The sequence below is a fragment of the Falco rusticolus genome, chromosome 7 (genome assembly GCF_015220075.1).
Source record: "Falco rusticolus isolate bFalRus1 chromosome 7, bFalRus1.pri, whole genome shotgun sequence".
Taxonomy (NCBI): domain Eukaryota; kingdom Metazoa; phylum Chordata; class Aves; order Falconiformes; family Falconidae; genus Falco; species Falco rusticolus.
Genome location: NC_051193.1, coordinates 3,852,823 through 3,865,099, shown reverse-complemented (window position 1 = coordinate 3,865,099; position 12,277 = coordinate 3,852,823). Strand labels below are relative to the sequence as shown.

Genomic DNA, 12,277 nt, shown 5'->3' with positions numbered 1-12,277 from the left:
GACGTGTAGTCTGCGGTGGAGCATTCCGCAACCAACCCCCTCACTCCGGGGGGATGCGGGTAAAATGTGGGATTGGTTGTCGCATATTGGCTATGAGGAGCGCGAGTGGAAGAAGAAGAAAAAAAAGAAAAAAATAATGAGTGGGAGGAAGAACAAAAGTCATGCGCCCAACGTGGGGCTCGAACCCACGACCCTGGGATTAAGAGTCCCATGCTCTACCGACTGAGCTAGCCGGGCGCTGTTAGCAGCAGTCGGTCACCAACAGACTCAACAGCGCCCCCACCCGCGCTCTGCGCGCTCCCCAGTATGGCCACTAGGGGTAACTCGCGCGGCCGCACCGCCCCAGCTCATTTGTATACCGAACACTATCAGTTACATTAAAACATACTAACCTTCTCCAAGGCCGGCAGAAGCGGAGCGACAGCAGACACAGCTGCTCCAGGAAAGCTCCGGGATTGTCAAGACGGTGAGCAGCCCCCGGGGAGTTATTGAAACGACATCAAATTATCCAAAATAACAAAAAAAATTGTGTTTCCCACTCGTTTTACCTGGGAAAAAAAAAACAGAAAAAAGCGCAACGAGGGCAACCCTCAGCCCCGGCTCTGGGCGCGGAGCCTCGGCAAAGCCCCTTTTCTCATTTACCGCTGAAATCGCACCAGCCCCGCTGCGCGGGTACCGGCGGCGCTGCTCCCCGCGGCCGCCAGGGGGAGCCATGGTGCCGCCCCGGTGCCGGGCGGCGCGCGCGGCCCGGCCCGGCCCAGCCCGCGCCCCTCCGCAGGCGCGGAGCCCCGCCCGCCGCGGCCGCCGCCGCCGGCACCCCCGCCGGCATGCCGCGCTGAGCCGCCCGCCGCCCGCACCCATGCCGGCCCCGGCCGGCCTCCTGCCCCTCGCCGCCGCCGTGCTGGCGCTGGCCGCGGGCGCGCAGGCGGGCGGAGGGACTGCGTGGACAGGTCCGCGGGGCGGGGGGCGGGGGGGTGCGGGAGCCGGGCAGCCCGGTGCCCCCCGCTGCTGCAGCCCCCGCGCTGGGCTCGTCCCGCGGCTCCGGCGGGCTGGGCAGGGCTGCGCCCCCGGGCTCCCCCACCGGCACCCCCGGGTCCCCCCGGTGCCCCGCGGCCGCAGCGCTGCGCACGCAGCCGGGGCAGCCCAGGGGTGCGTGGGTCCGGGGGGGGCTTTGCCCCCAGAGGCGGCTGCCGACCACCGTTTCAGAAGTGGGATTTGGGGTGGTTTTGCGGGGGTGTGGGGGGGGTGTTTTGTCTTTGTTTTTGTTTGCTTTACCGGCAGCTGTAATTAACCAGCGGGAGCGCGTGGCTGGAAACCGGGGCCAGCCCCGGGCGGAGCAGGGCTCCGGGGCTGCACGACCCCCCCCCCCCCCCCCCCATCCCTCCCTCCCTGCCCCTACCCCTGCCCTTAACCTTCCCCCGGGGCAGATCCCAGCCCTGGCCCCCGAGCGCAGGAGGGGCAGCCAGGGGGGCCCGTGCGCCGCACACTTGCGGGGTCCCTGCCCTCCCCTGCTCCGTGCCCCCCGCGCTGGCTGCGAACACCAGTTCCCAGACCCAACTGGTGCTGGGGTGCCTGACCCCAGCGGGCTGCCCCGGGAGCTCAGCATCCAGCTGAAGGGTGGGAGGGGGAGAGGCGATGAACCCTAAATAACGCTAACCCCTGAACCCCTCTCTTCCCAGAGCCGGCTCCGCCGTACTCCAGCAGCGACATCGTTCATCCCATCAAGGTTGACGAGAGTGGATCGTTCCTGTCCTACGATTTGTCCCACCGAGCGCTTCACCGAAGGTCTCCTTCCTCCAGGAGCAAGTTTCTTGCCTTCTATGAACTGCACTACAAAGGCGAAGCCCTGAAATTCAACCTGAGCCTGAACAACAACCTCCTGGCGCCCGGCTTCGTCAGCGAGCGGCGATACGGGGGTATCGCCAACGCCAAGATCCAGCCCCGAGCATCCCGCTCCTGCCATATGATCGGGGAGGTGCGGAGCCAGGCGCAGGAGGGAGGGCTGGCCGCGCTCAGCACCTGCGATGGCCTGGTAAGTACGGAGGGCTTTAATCGATAAGGAAAGAGCAGAAGCTGTATAAAATCCTTTTTTCTGCTTGAAAGCGATAGCAAAACTCCTCCCAACAGCAGCAGGGTCAGGGTCTCATCACGTAGGTTTGATGCGGCTGTGGATGAGCTGACTGTAAATTTCCCATGGATTCCAGTGGTTTGGGAATTCTCCGGGACTCGGTTTACTTCTTTGTGTCCAGACTCCCAAAGAGAGCAACTCTCGTATTGCCTCCACCTCTTAGTACATAAACGTAGGATTATGAGAAACGCATCTGAGAACGAGGTGTGCGGAGCCTGGCGGTACTGATGGTAACGCAGCTCGTGTGTAGTGTTTACATTTTGTGAGCACCTCCGCTGCCTTATTCTGCTGCAAATACTTCTGAAGGTGGTAGTGACCTGTCAGAGTATAAGTTTTGCTGAAAGGCAAAGTGACTTTCACAAGTAAGACTGTGGTGCTGGCACTCAGCAAGGCAAATTCAGGACGTGAGCATCGCTGTCTGTACCTGCGTGCGGTGGCATCTAGCTAGCGTGGGTACCAGCTCCCCACAGGGTTTAAATCCTCCTGGGGCGTTGCAGAAGCGTTGCTGCACAACTGGGATGCGCAGACCCCTGTTGCCACAGCCCCTGCTCGGGGTGACAGAGGTGCTGGGTTTCCCTGGGGGCACTGGGTGTAGCGGGGGGGGGGGGGGGGGGGGGGGGCGGGATTCCTCTTCACAGGGGCTGCTGATCCCAGGAAAGCCCCCCACGTCCCCAGCGCAGGGCAGAGGGGGGCACCGCCGCAGAGGGGGGGATGACCAGCAGTGCTCGTGCTCAGCATTTCTGCGTTTGGAGGGACGATAATTCGATCGGCTCCTTGTTCTGCTGGCTGCCGCAGGTGGCTTTGTGCAGCTGGGGGCCGTGTTTGCATTTTAACCTTCCTGTGTTTAAATAAAAGCAGTGTGTGTCTGTATGCAGAGGTAGCCCGGTAGAGCGAGGTGGCTTTTAAATGGCAGCTCTGCAGAGGCCACCCAAATCGCTGCCTTTGGAGGTGCAAGAGCGTGCTGCTGTGTTTTGGGCAGAGCAGAGCGTGGTGCATGGGCATGCGGCAGGGAGCATCCCTGCTGCCCCTCTGTCACCTGAAGCTGCGAGAGCTCAGAGCTTCCCCACCGTGGTGGATGGTGGGGCAGGACTGGCAGGAGAGGAGCTGGGCATGTCCTGGAGGGTGTTGGTTGCTCTTTTTCCTACCAAATTTAGCAGCAGCTAGGTGTGTTTGGAACCCTAACACAGGTTAAAATGTGCATATCTGGGGTTCGGATTCTAAATTTCACTCATTTTGAGTGGGAGCTGGTGATGATTAATGGTGAAGTGACTGGCTCGGGACCCAGAATTGAAGATGCTCTGGAAAAAACACCATCAGGATGAGGATTTACGAAGGAGGAAAAGGCAGGCTGGAGCAGACCCCTATGTGTATGATCCTCTGCAAGGGAGTTCTTGAGGGCTAATTTGTTTCACAGCCTGTTGAAGGAGCTTGTGCCAAGCAGCTGTAACCCAGGGCCAGATCTGCAGGAGCTTTAATTCATGTGGTCATTTGCTGTTCACCACTGCACTTCGTATCTCCAGGGCGGTGAAGGCTGCACAAAATAGCCAAACCCATCATTCAGATAAAAAAATAGACTGATGCACCTGGGAGGAACCTACAACTTTTTGTTTCCTTTTTCTGTGAACATTTGTATGATGGCTGCAGTGTACACAGGAGTAGAAAGTGTTGCAAATGCCCGTGAATGCGTATTTGCACGGGGACACCCCAGTAATACATGATGGTTCTGCAAAAATTTGTGTGGCCTCATTCTGCCAGTGAGCTGAAATCTGCTGTCAGACTTAGAAATCCAGTCTTGCAGTGCAAGTCAGGCAAAACCAAGCTGCTAATAGTGAATGGGCTGAAGGATGTTCACCCAGGACGTTTTAAATATATTCTGGTTAAGAGAATTAAACTTCTCTTTGTGAAGTAACTACAGGTGGGAAAGCAGAAAAAGAAGTTACTCGTTAAATAATTTGCCATCCACATAATGTGTCCCCTGAAAACACCTGTTTCATAGTGGTGTTTGGTGAACCCCATCATTAAGGTCTGTGAAGTGTGTTGAGAATGATCAGTGTCGTGCAAGTGCTCTGGATTAGTGTTATTTTTTAAGAAGCAGAAAAAATTGTTAGCTCACAAAAGACAGCAGCGTGACGTTGCGAGAGGGTCTGCAGCCCATAAACTGCGAGGGGTGAGCAAAACGCAGCCTGAAGTTGCTTTAAACGTTCTCCACTCAGTCTTAAAACGACTGTGGCTTTTTGTCAGATAGATAGTAAACCACAGAGAAGTGCACTTAGCAACGTGCTGTGTGTCTTGTGATAATTATGGAAAGTAAAGTGTGTTCTGAACTACGACTTCATTACAGGGAATTACTCATACACCACTTGTAAGCATGGCTGGTATTTCAGGGTGTAAACAAGGAGCATGCTACTGGTGTGGGAAAGCACAGAGCTATAGGCTAGGGCAGTATATTACATTTACACATGTAATACGGTGCTGATACCGTACATTTCAAGCCCAGTCTTGCTGCACTCTGCCGTTCCCAGCTGTAAGGCACGGATGGGCTGTCCCAAAATTCTTGCTTGTGGCTGCCTCACGCGTTGAACTGAGTTGCATCAGCGCCTCGAAGGGCTGAGTTCCCCGCCGCTGTCGGTGCAGCCGCTGCTCCGACGTTCGTTACTGGTGTAGCATGTAGTAATTGTGCCTTGTGTGACACCCTTGGCCAGCCTCCGAGTTCCCTGTTCCTGTGACCAGGCTTCACCTTTCTTACAGTGCTACTGTAAGGCTTTAAATTCCTCCTCTCAACGATTTTAAAATAGAGTTGTAAGAGCTGGGTTCTGCTCTCTCTTGGGTAGTTTTGCCAGAGCAATTTCATCCTCTTCAAGGCTGTTTCTCACTCTTGTTGCAGACCATGGTGAAGGAGTAGGAGACAGGGGTTAGGGATGCTGGCACCACTTACTGGGATGAACTGGGACACGCAAAGTGCAGAAAGGTTAACCAGGTGTGTTTTAAACGGAGGGAACCGGACCTTCCCCTGGGCAGCAAGTGCTGCTCGGTGCTACCGCAGAGCCAGTTGGTGACAAAACGTGGCCCCCGGGCAGATCTCAGCTGGGGCAGTGATCTCTGTTCCCTTCCCGGCTCAGAATAACCTGCATCAGGAAACAGAGAAGGGGGCATATCAGTGGGCCCGTTCCTTTCCTTCCCCATCCCCATGCTGTTTCCTCCGTGTTATTTTACATTTGCAAGGAGTTAATTAGGGAGGAAGCTGTTTTCCCTTCCCCGGCATGAGCGGTGAGAAAGCATCACTAGTAGCCTAAGTGCTGTTGTGTCTTGGAAACACTAGAAAGAGTTGTAGGGGCATGTTTTGATCTTCTCACTTTGTCCCTGCCCTGTCCTGGGGTGGGAAAGTACTAAACGTGTCAGAGCAACAGCACGGGAGGCAAAGCTGAGCACGAGCAGGCTCCCGAGAGAGCGCAGACACTCAGCCTGCTCTGGGCACCGTAAGGCTGCTCTGAGGCAACCACGAGCCGATGGAGTCGCCTTATGGTGCAAAATAAATTTACAAAACGCTGCTCACGGCAGCGCCCTGTCTGGCTGGATGAGCGCAGGAGCTCCCATTCCTTGGGATAGAGCTGCCCATCCGAGAGCTTCCCGTGCAGCTCTTTGTTCTTGAGATGCAGCGGGAGGCTGGGGAGCCGTGGGCGAGTCCGTAACGGCGTGTGGCAGCTGGGCCAGGTCAGGGGGGTCGTAATAAACCAAAGAAAGTTTCAGGGTGTTGTTTCCTGCAAAAGGAGAGATGCCAGTTACGTGTCCTTCTGTTGCTGCATGGAGGGGCCGTGCTCTTTGTCCTGGGACTGACTTTCTTCGGCTGGAGTTCCTGCCATGCCCGAGTGCTCCTGCAGGTTCTTCCTCCTCTTCCCTGGAGGTTTTCTGGGGGAAGTCTGTAACCCGATGGTTCACAGTGGTGGTGCTTAGGCAGTGCAAAAGGCCAGCAGCAATGGGCTGCATCGGATAAGGATATCCTTGGGAAAACACCTCCGTTTGTGCAACACGTGCTCCAAACACCAGTGTCGCACTGAGCCATCCTTTGGGCTGTCTGCCCGGACTCCCCAGAGTGGCTCCAGGAAGGTCGGGGCGAGGTGGTGGGAGCACAGTCTGAGACCCTTTGTGTGCCTGTTCCTGGTGTGCTCTGGAGGAGACGTTTCTCCATCTCAGCATCCCTGCAGTCCCTGACACCCATTGGGGTCATCACCTGTCTGCACTTTGTGATGGGGTCTCTTTAGCTTTTTGCTTTCTTCATGATCACTCCATGCGGACTCTGTCTGGGAGTTTAGAGCTCAAAATATCCATAAAAACAGTTTATTTAGAGAAGACCTATTTCTTCCTGGAAAATTTTGCAAACCCTCTCCCATTCCCAGGTTCTTCATTGTGAGTCTGTGCTAGACACAGCTGGCTTCATGGTGACAACTTTGTCTCTCCCTGCCAGAAAGGCGTGTTTCAGCTCATGAACGAGGACTATTTCATCGAACCAGTGGCCACCAGCTTTCGGGAGGATGGAGCAGCACAGCCCCACAGGATATACAAGCGCCAGGTGTCTGAGCATGGGGCAGAGCAAGGCAGCGGGCCACCAGCTTCACGGGAAACCTGTGGTGTGCAAGGTATTGTCCCCTTCATCTTGCATTTTGCAATGAGCTGGTAGTAGCTGGGGCCCACGGTCTGCATGAAGCACATCGTAGAAAGGGAAAGGGAGCAGGTCCAAGCTTTAGTCCACTGTGTTGCCTCTGCAGACTCGTTAGTCTTAAAACGTGGCATCCAGCTGCTGCCTTGATCTCCCAGCATCCATCAACGACACGGATTGCCCTTAGATTGAGTTTGGCAAGTTGGGCTGGAGGTCCCTCTCGCCACATAGGCTGGCAAGAAAGAAAACCCTCGGACCGAAAGACTGAGCCAGCAGCGGGGAGGGGACGGAGCGTGGGCTGTGCGGTGCCTGTGGGGTGGCACGTGGCGTGGGAGGTGTGTGGCCAGCGGTGCTGCTGGCGGCTGAGTGTCCCATGGGCTGGAGCTGCTCGCTGGGGGAAAGCCCCAGGGGTGCCCGTGCAGCCATTCCCACAAGCATTCTTATTATGGGAAGGCGTGTTCAAATTGCTGGTCAGGATTGCTTGCCCAGTGCCAGGCGGCGGGTTTGTGACAGTAGTGACTGGAGCCCACAAGTCACAGGAATCACTGTAGAAAGAAGACTGGGGATTTTTTTTTCTTTTTCTCCTGCCAGTTTTTCTGTGTTTTCTTATGTTTCTCACTTGCATGACTCAATGCCTGCCAATCCTTGGGCCTCTCGCTCTCGTCTTTTCCTCCCAGCCCTGCTGCAAGCATCCCGTGATGTGGAGACTGAGTATTTGTTTTCATTTCCTTGCAAAGATCAGTTTCTGACCTGCTGGGGCATTGGACTTTGGGAGTGAAACCCGGTCACTGCCCGGGAGTCTCTCTGCTGCAGGGCAGAGGGTGCATGCCGGTTCCTTCTCCTCTGTCTAGAGCAGATGGGTTGGATAAACTTCCAAACCCAAGATTTTAAGTAATGAGGGATTCTGTGCATCCCCAGCAGCTCACCGGCACTTTACTCCTCATCTGCATCAGTGAAACTTCACCTTCCAGGCAGTGCATCTTGTTTTGCGTATTTCCTACAGTGCTCTGCTTTCAGAAACGGGTTTTTTTTTTCTCTATCAGGTTATCTTCAGGCATCTTTTGTTAATCTGAATTAATTATTTAATCTTTGATAATAATCCTAATGCTTCTTCTAGACTTTGAACTCTAGTCCTTGTAAATGAATTTCACTGGGTGTAAGTGGCCCGTGTGTAATGCGTGTGGATCTCTACTGCACTGTGGGCTGGCACAGTGGATGTGATGTGTGTGCCCTGGAAAGGGAACCAAAAGTCTGTAGGATTTTAATTACTGCAAGCCTTTCATGTTGTACTGAGGTATTGCTGGTTTTCTTTGCAAAACACCACACAGCCAGATGGTGTTAGGCTGTTAGGTGTTATTTAGCTTCTGTCAGTACACAGTGCAGCCTGTGTGTACAGCTGGGTGGGTGTTTAAGAGGGATCTCAAAGGGAAAATGCCACGCAAGCCCTCCCTGGGATCCCAGGAGCCCTCTGCAGTACCTTCATGTCCCAGCTGGAAGCTTAGCAGCAAAGGACACAATGGAAGCAAGCTCCAAGGAAGCTGTTTCGATTAAACTGTCACAGCGGTATTAGCAATTCATCAAATTATCCAGATACTTGGGATTTTTCAGGCTGGGGGATAAAACACTCTTTCACAGCTAACGTACAGTATAGTCCATAAAATGTAAAAGTCCATTGTTAGCAAAGTAAGGCTGAGCCCTTAGAAACTAGTCGTAAAGGCAATTCCCACTGTGTGGGATGTGGTTTGCAAAGCCTTTACCCAGCTTGGGGCTGACCCTGACCATGATCTTGGAGCAATGTCACAGGAAAAGTCTCTGCTTGAGAATTCCCAGTTGCTGGGTTGCGTGAGGAGCGTCCGAGCTCTTGTCCGCCTCCGGACTCTTTTCAGCCCAGTGAATGTTCCTGTTGTTTCTCCCTGGGAAGGAGCAGAGTTCAGCCTCCATGCAGCCGAGGTGTCATGGTCTTGCCCAGGACACCGACGATCCTTGGGATTTGGCTCAAGACATCAGTCCAGCTTTGAGGGCGCAGAGTTTATCATGTTGGGGAGCCATCTCTCCCTGCAAAATACAGATTTGTGATGGTAATCAGAAATGCTGAGCCACCAGGGTTGTTTCTCAGTGGCGTGTGCTCAAGCATCTCTGCAGGGTCGCCTATAAATTCCTATGTCAACGCGAACCCTAAGCGCTCTGCTCTGGGAGGCTCCGTGTTCCTCATGGGATATTGCAGACCCTGTTCCAGTCAAAGAAATTACTTCAGATGCTTTATTTATTTATTTTTCTATCATGCTAATGTTGAGGTCGGTGTCTTCAACCCCCCAATGATTTTTTTAGAACATACAGCACAACAACTTACACATAGGTTAGGTGTCTAAGTGTGGAGCCTCCTCAGCAGCTAAAGGTTATTTCTTTAAATTAAATTAAAAAATAAAAAGCCCTTGATGATATTTTACCAAAGGTGAACATGTTTTACAAAAAAATTTCTTTTTCCCCCATTAATCCCTCAGATTCTCAGGAAAGCCTGGAGAGGTCTGAGAAGCGAAGGGAACGATGGGAACAGAAGCAGCACAGGAAGAGGAGAATAAAGCAGCGCTCCATCAGCAAGGAGAAGTGGGTGGAAACGCTGGTGGTGGCAGACACCAAGATGATAGAATACCATGGGAGTGAGAACATAGAGAAGTACGTGCTGACCGTGATGAACATGGTGAGTCCTGGTCCTCTCGATGGCAGAGCCGCCTGGTCCCCGGGGACGCAGCTATGAGACATAAAGACTGCTGGGCTTGCCAGGACTCATCCCTGGTGGGACCTCAGCAACCTCTCAGACAGGCTGTTCCCACCCGCATGTTGACTTTTCTGCATTGCTCGGTGCTCGGTGCACCACGGGAGGATGGGTCGCTGTCAGCAGCCCTGAGGCCAAAATCTCCGTGCAGGCGGGAGCAGCTCAGCCCGCAGTGGTTTCACCTTCCCCATGGGGCTCAAGGGCTGTTCCCTCATCCTTCCCTCCATGGGGATGGATAACTTGGCCTCCCAGGGAGATCCCCCAAGGCAGAGGTGCCCCCGGGATGTGGCCTCCCAGGGAGATCCCCCAAGGCAGAGGTGCTCCAGGGATGGGAGGTGGTTGGTGCTGCCCACGGTTGTGCCACCGCAGCTCCCCCCAGGCAGGCATGCGGGCAGCTTGGGCATGGGGATGCAGATGAAGCTGGAACCACCCTGAAGCTTGCCCGAGGGCCACCCACCGCCCTCTGTGTGATAAGGAAACCTCCTTGCAGGAGGAGAGACCTGCAGGGACGTGGGAGATTTGGCTCAGACTCCCTCAAACTCAGGGCTGGCCGTGCCTGCTGATGGAGCATCCCAGGGCAGCTGCCGTTGGAGCCAGTGCCGGCGCTAGCCTGGTTAGCAGGAGGGACGTGGATGACTTTCCTGGGAAGGTGCCACTGAGGACAGTTAAGGGAAGATTGTGGTGGGCTCCATTGGGAATCTGGCCAGGGTGGGTGGATGCTGGTGCCATAACGGCACGAGTTGGCTCAGTCTGTTGACTCTTGGGCTGCCAGGGTAGCACCTATTTGCATTTCAGAGGAGGGCTTTGGCTGACGGCCAGAAGAAGGTGGGTTTGGGCAGAGGAGCTCAGGGTAACATCCTTGGGGTTCTGGGAGTCTGTGAAGACACCCGGAGTGCTCAGGTTTCCTTTGAGGTGTTAAACATTTATTAGGAGTGAAAGCAGAGGTGTTCCCCAGGGCGTTTCTGGTTGAGTTTTAATGTGCTACACAGATTATATCAACTTTAAGTGGATGTCATCACACTCTGAACGCTTTAGTCCAGGTCTGCGTCTGATCTTGTCTTTCATTTGGGGGAATTCCCCGAGATGTTGTCAACAACCTTCAGTAGCTTCCCCTCGAGCTTGTGTTCCCCTGCAGATGTACTTACTAGCAGCAGCATTGCAGGGCAAGGTTGTTTTTTTTGGGGGGTGCTTTATTTCTTTGGCTTGTGGCTGTTGCAGGTGGCGGGACTGTTCCACCACGCCAGCATTGGGAACCCCATCAACATTGCGATAGTGCGACTCATCCTGCTGGAGGATGAAGAGGTAAAAAGAAAACAGGGTGACTCACACGCCGTCCTGGCAGCCAGGCTGGGACGCACGGGGAGCTGCCCTTGGAAGCCCGTAAGCTTTCTCTTGTGCTGTCTTTTTGGCCCAGATGAAGCTGTGTAAGATAAACGCGGGCGCCTGTGCCTTGCTGCCTTGACTTCTGCATGGGCTACAGCCCTGGTAAAGTCCAGGGAACGGTGTCGTCAGAGGAGCTGCGGGGTCCGATTCTTGTAATAATTTATGATAACGCAGCATCACCGCCGGTAGCTGGGACTTGTTTGTGCTCCCAGCTGCAGCGGTGGCTCGCAGGGAGCTCCCCAGCTGCATCCTTCGCCATCAGCCAGGATGGGATATTTGCCCACAGTGTTTCTTAACCCCTATTACCAGATGATTTAATGTTTTGGTTGACTCATAGATGAAAAGAAAGCAGAAAAGGGCTGTACTCCCGCCCAGCCTACAACCTATAAATACGGAGTAATTCCGTCTGGATGGCAGTTACTCCCGATTCCATTCTGATGTGTCTGAGATCAGACCCTTCCCCCCTGCATCCCAAAAACCCGACAGATCCAGCAGCAATATGACCGCAGACATTTAATTATGTTGGCAGGAGGATCTGAAAATCTCCCACCACGCAGACAACACCTTGAGAAGCTTTTGCAAGTGGCAGAAGAGCATCAACGTTAAAGGAGATTCCCATCCCCTGCATCATGATGTCGCAGTCCTGCTCACAAGGTATCGTGCCCATGAGCTGATTTTATGCTGTAGATGCTACACTGGCGGCTAGGAACAAGCCTGCCCGCTGCAGGCAGATGGACAGCCAGGGAAGCATCTCAGTAGGAGTGGTTGAAATCTCACTCTTATGCCCGAGCCCTGCCTGGACCCCTATACATAGGGTATGTAACATGAAATCTGAAGATAACCTGGTCCCAATGGCTGGAACTGGTCTCAAATCTCAGGTTTAAACCTGGAGACAGCTCCCGGTTGACTAGCAGCTAAGGTTTCCAAACCAGGTTTTCATCATGGCTCTATTGCCAAGCCCCAGAATGGCTGGATCCTCCCAGAGGATGTACACAGGGATTAACCCTCCTTTTTTCCTTGGAGGCTAATGCTGGGATTGGCAGAGGAGCCTCTGAGAAAGCCCCTGACCTCCCATGAAGCTCACAGGAACTCATGCCTCTGGCCAAGTTTATATACCTTGCAGTCAAAACATAGTTTGATGGTGTCAAGCTGCAGTGCCTTGGCTGTTGGCAGTATCGTGGTGGTTTGTGTGATGATTCACAACCCCCAACAGTTTTATCTCCTTTAGGAAGTTTGCTTTGTAGCAGGAACAAGGCACTTCAGGTTGTGTATTTCAAAGGAGTTGCTCCTCCTGGGTGGCTGGAGCTCCTCTGCCCTGGACCACAGCACCCCTGAGATG

At 54.1% G+C, this 12,277-nt stretch overlaps 1 protein-coding gene and 1 non-coding gene across 2 annotated transcripts in view; one reads left to right on the top strand and one right to left on the bottom strand.

Moving 5' to 3' along the window:
- Nucleotides 1-164: 164 nt before the first annotated feature.
- TRNAK-CUU lies at nucleotides 165-237 on the bottom strand. The gene has a single exon. It is a non-coding gene; the product is annotated as a tRNA-Lys (tRNA).
- Nucleotides 238-837: 600 nt separating this feature from the next.
- ADAMTS7 (ADAM metallopeptidase with thrombospondin type 1 motif 7) overlaps nucleotides 838-12,277 on the top strand; it is a 50,791-nt gene continuing 39,351 nt past the window's right edge. Inside the window, exons 1-6 of the mRNA XM_037395381.1 lie at nucleotides 838-950; nucleotides 1,680-2,032; nucleotides 6,591-6,762; nucleotides 9,284-9,480; nucleotides 10,774-10,857; nucleotides 11,468-11,592. Coding sequence (XP_037251278.1) covers nucleotides 860-950; nucleotides 1,680-2,032; nucleotides 6,591-6,762; nucleotides 9,284-9,480; nucleotides 10,774-10,857; nucleotides 11,468-11,592 — 1,022 coding nt within the window. The 5' untranslated portion in view covers nucleotides 838-859. The remainder of the gene's footprint in view (nucleotides 951-1,679; nucleotides 2,033-6,590; nucleotides 6,763-9,283; nucleotides 9,481-10,773; nucleotides 10,858-11,467; nucleotides 11,593-12,277) is intronic.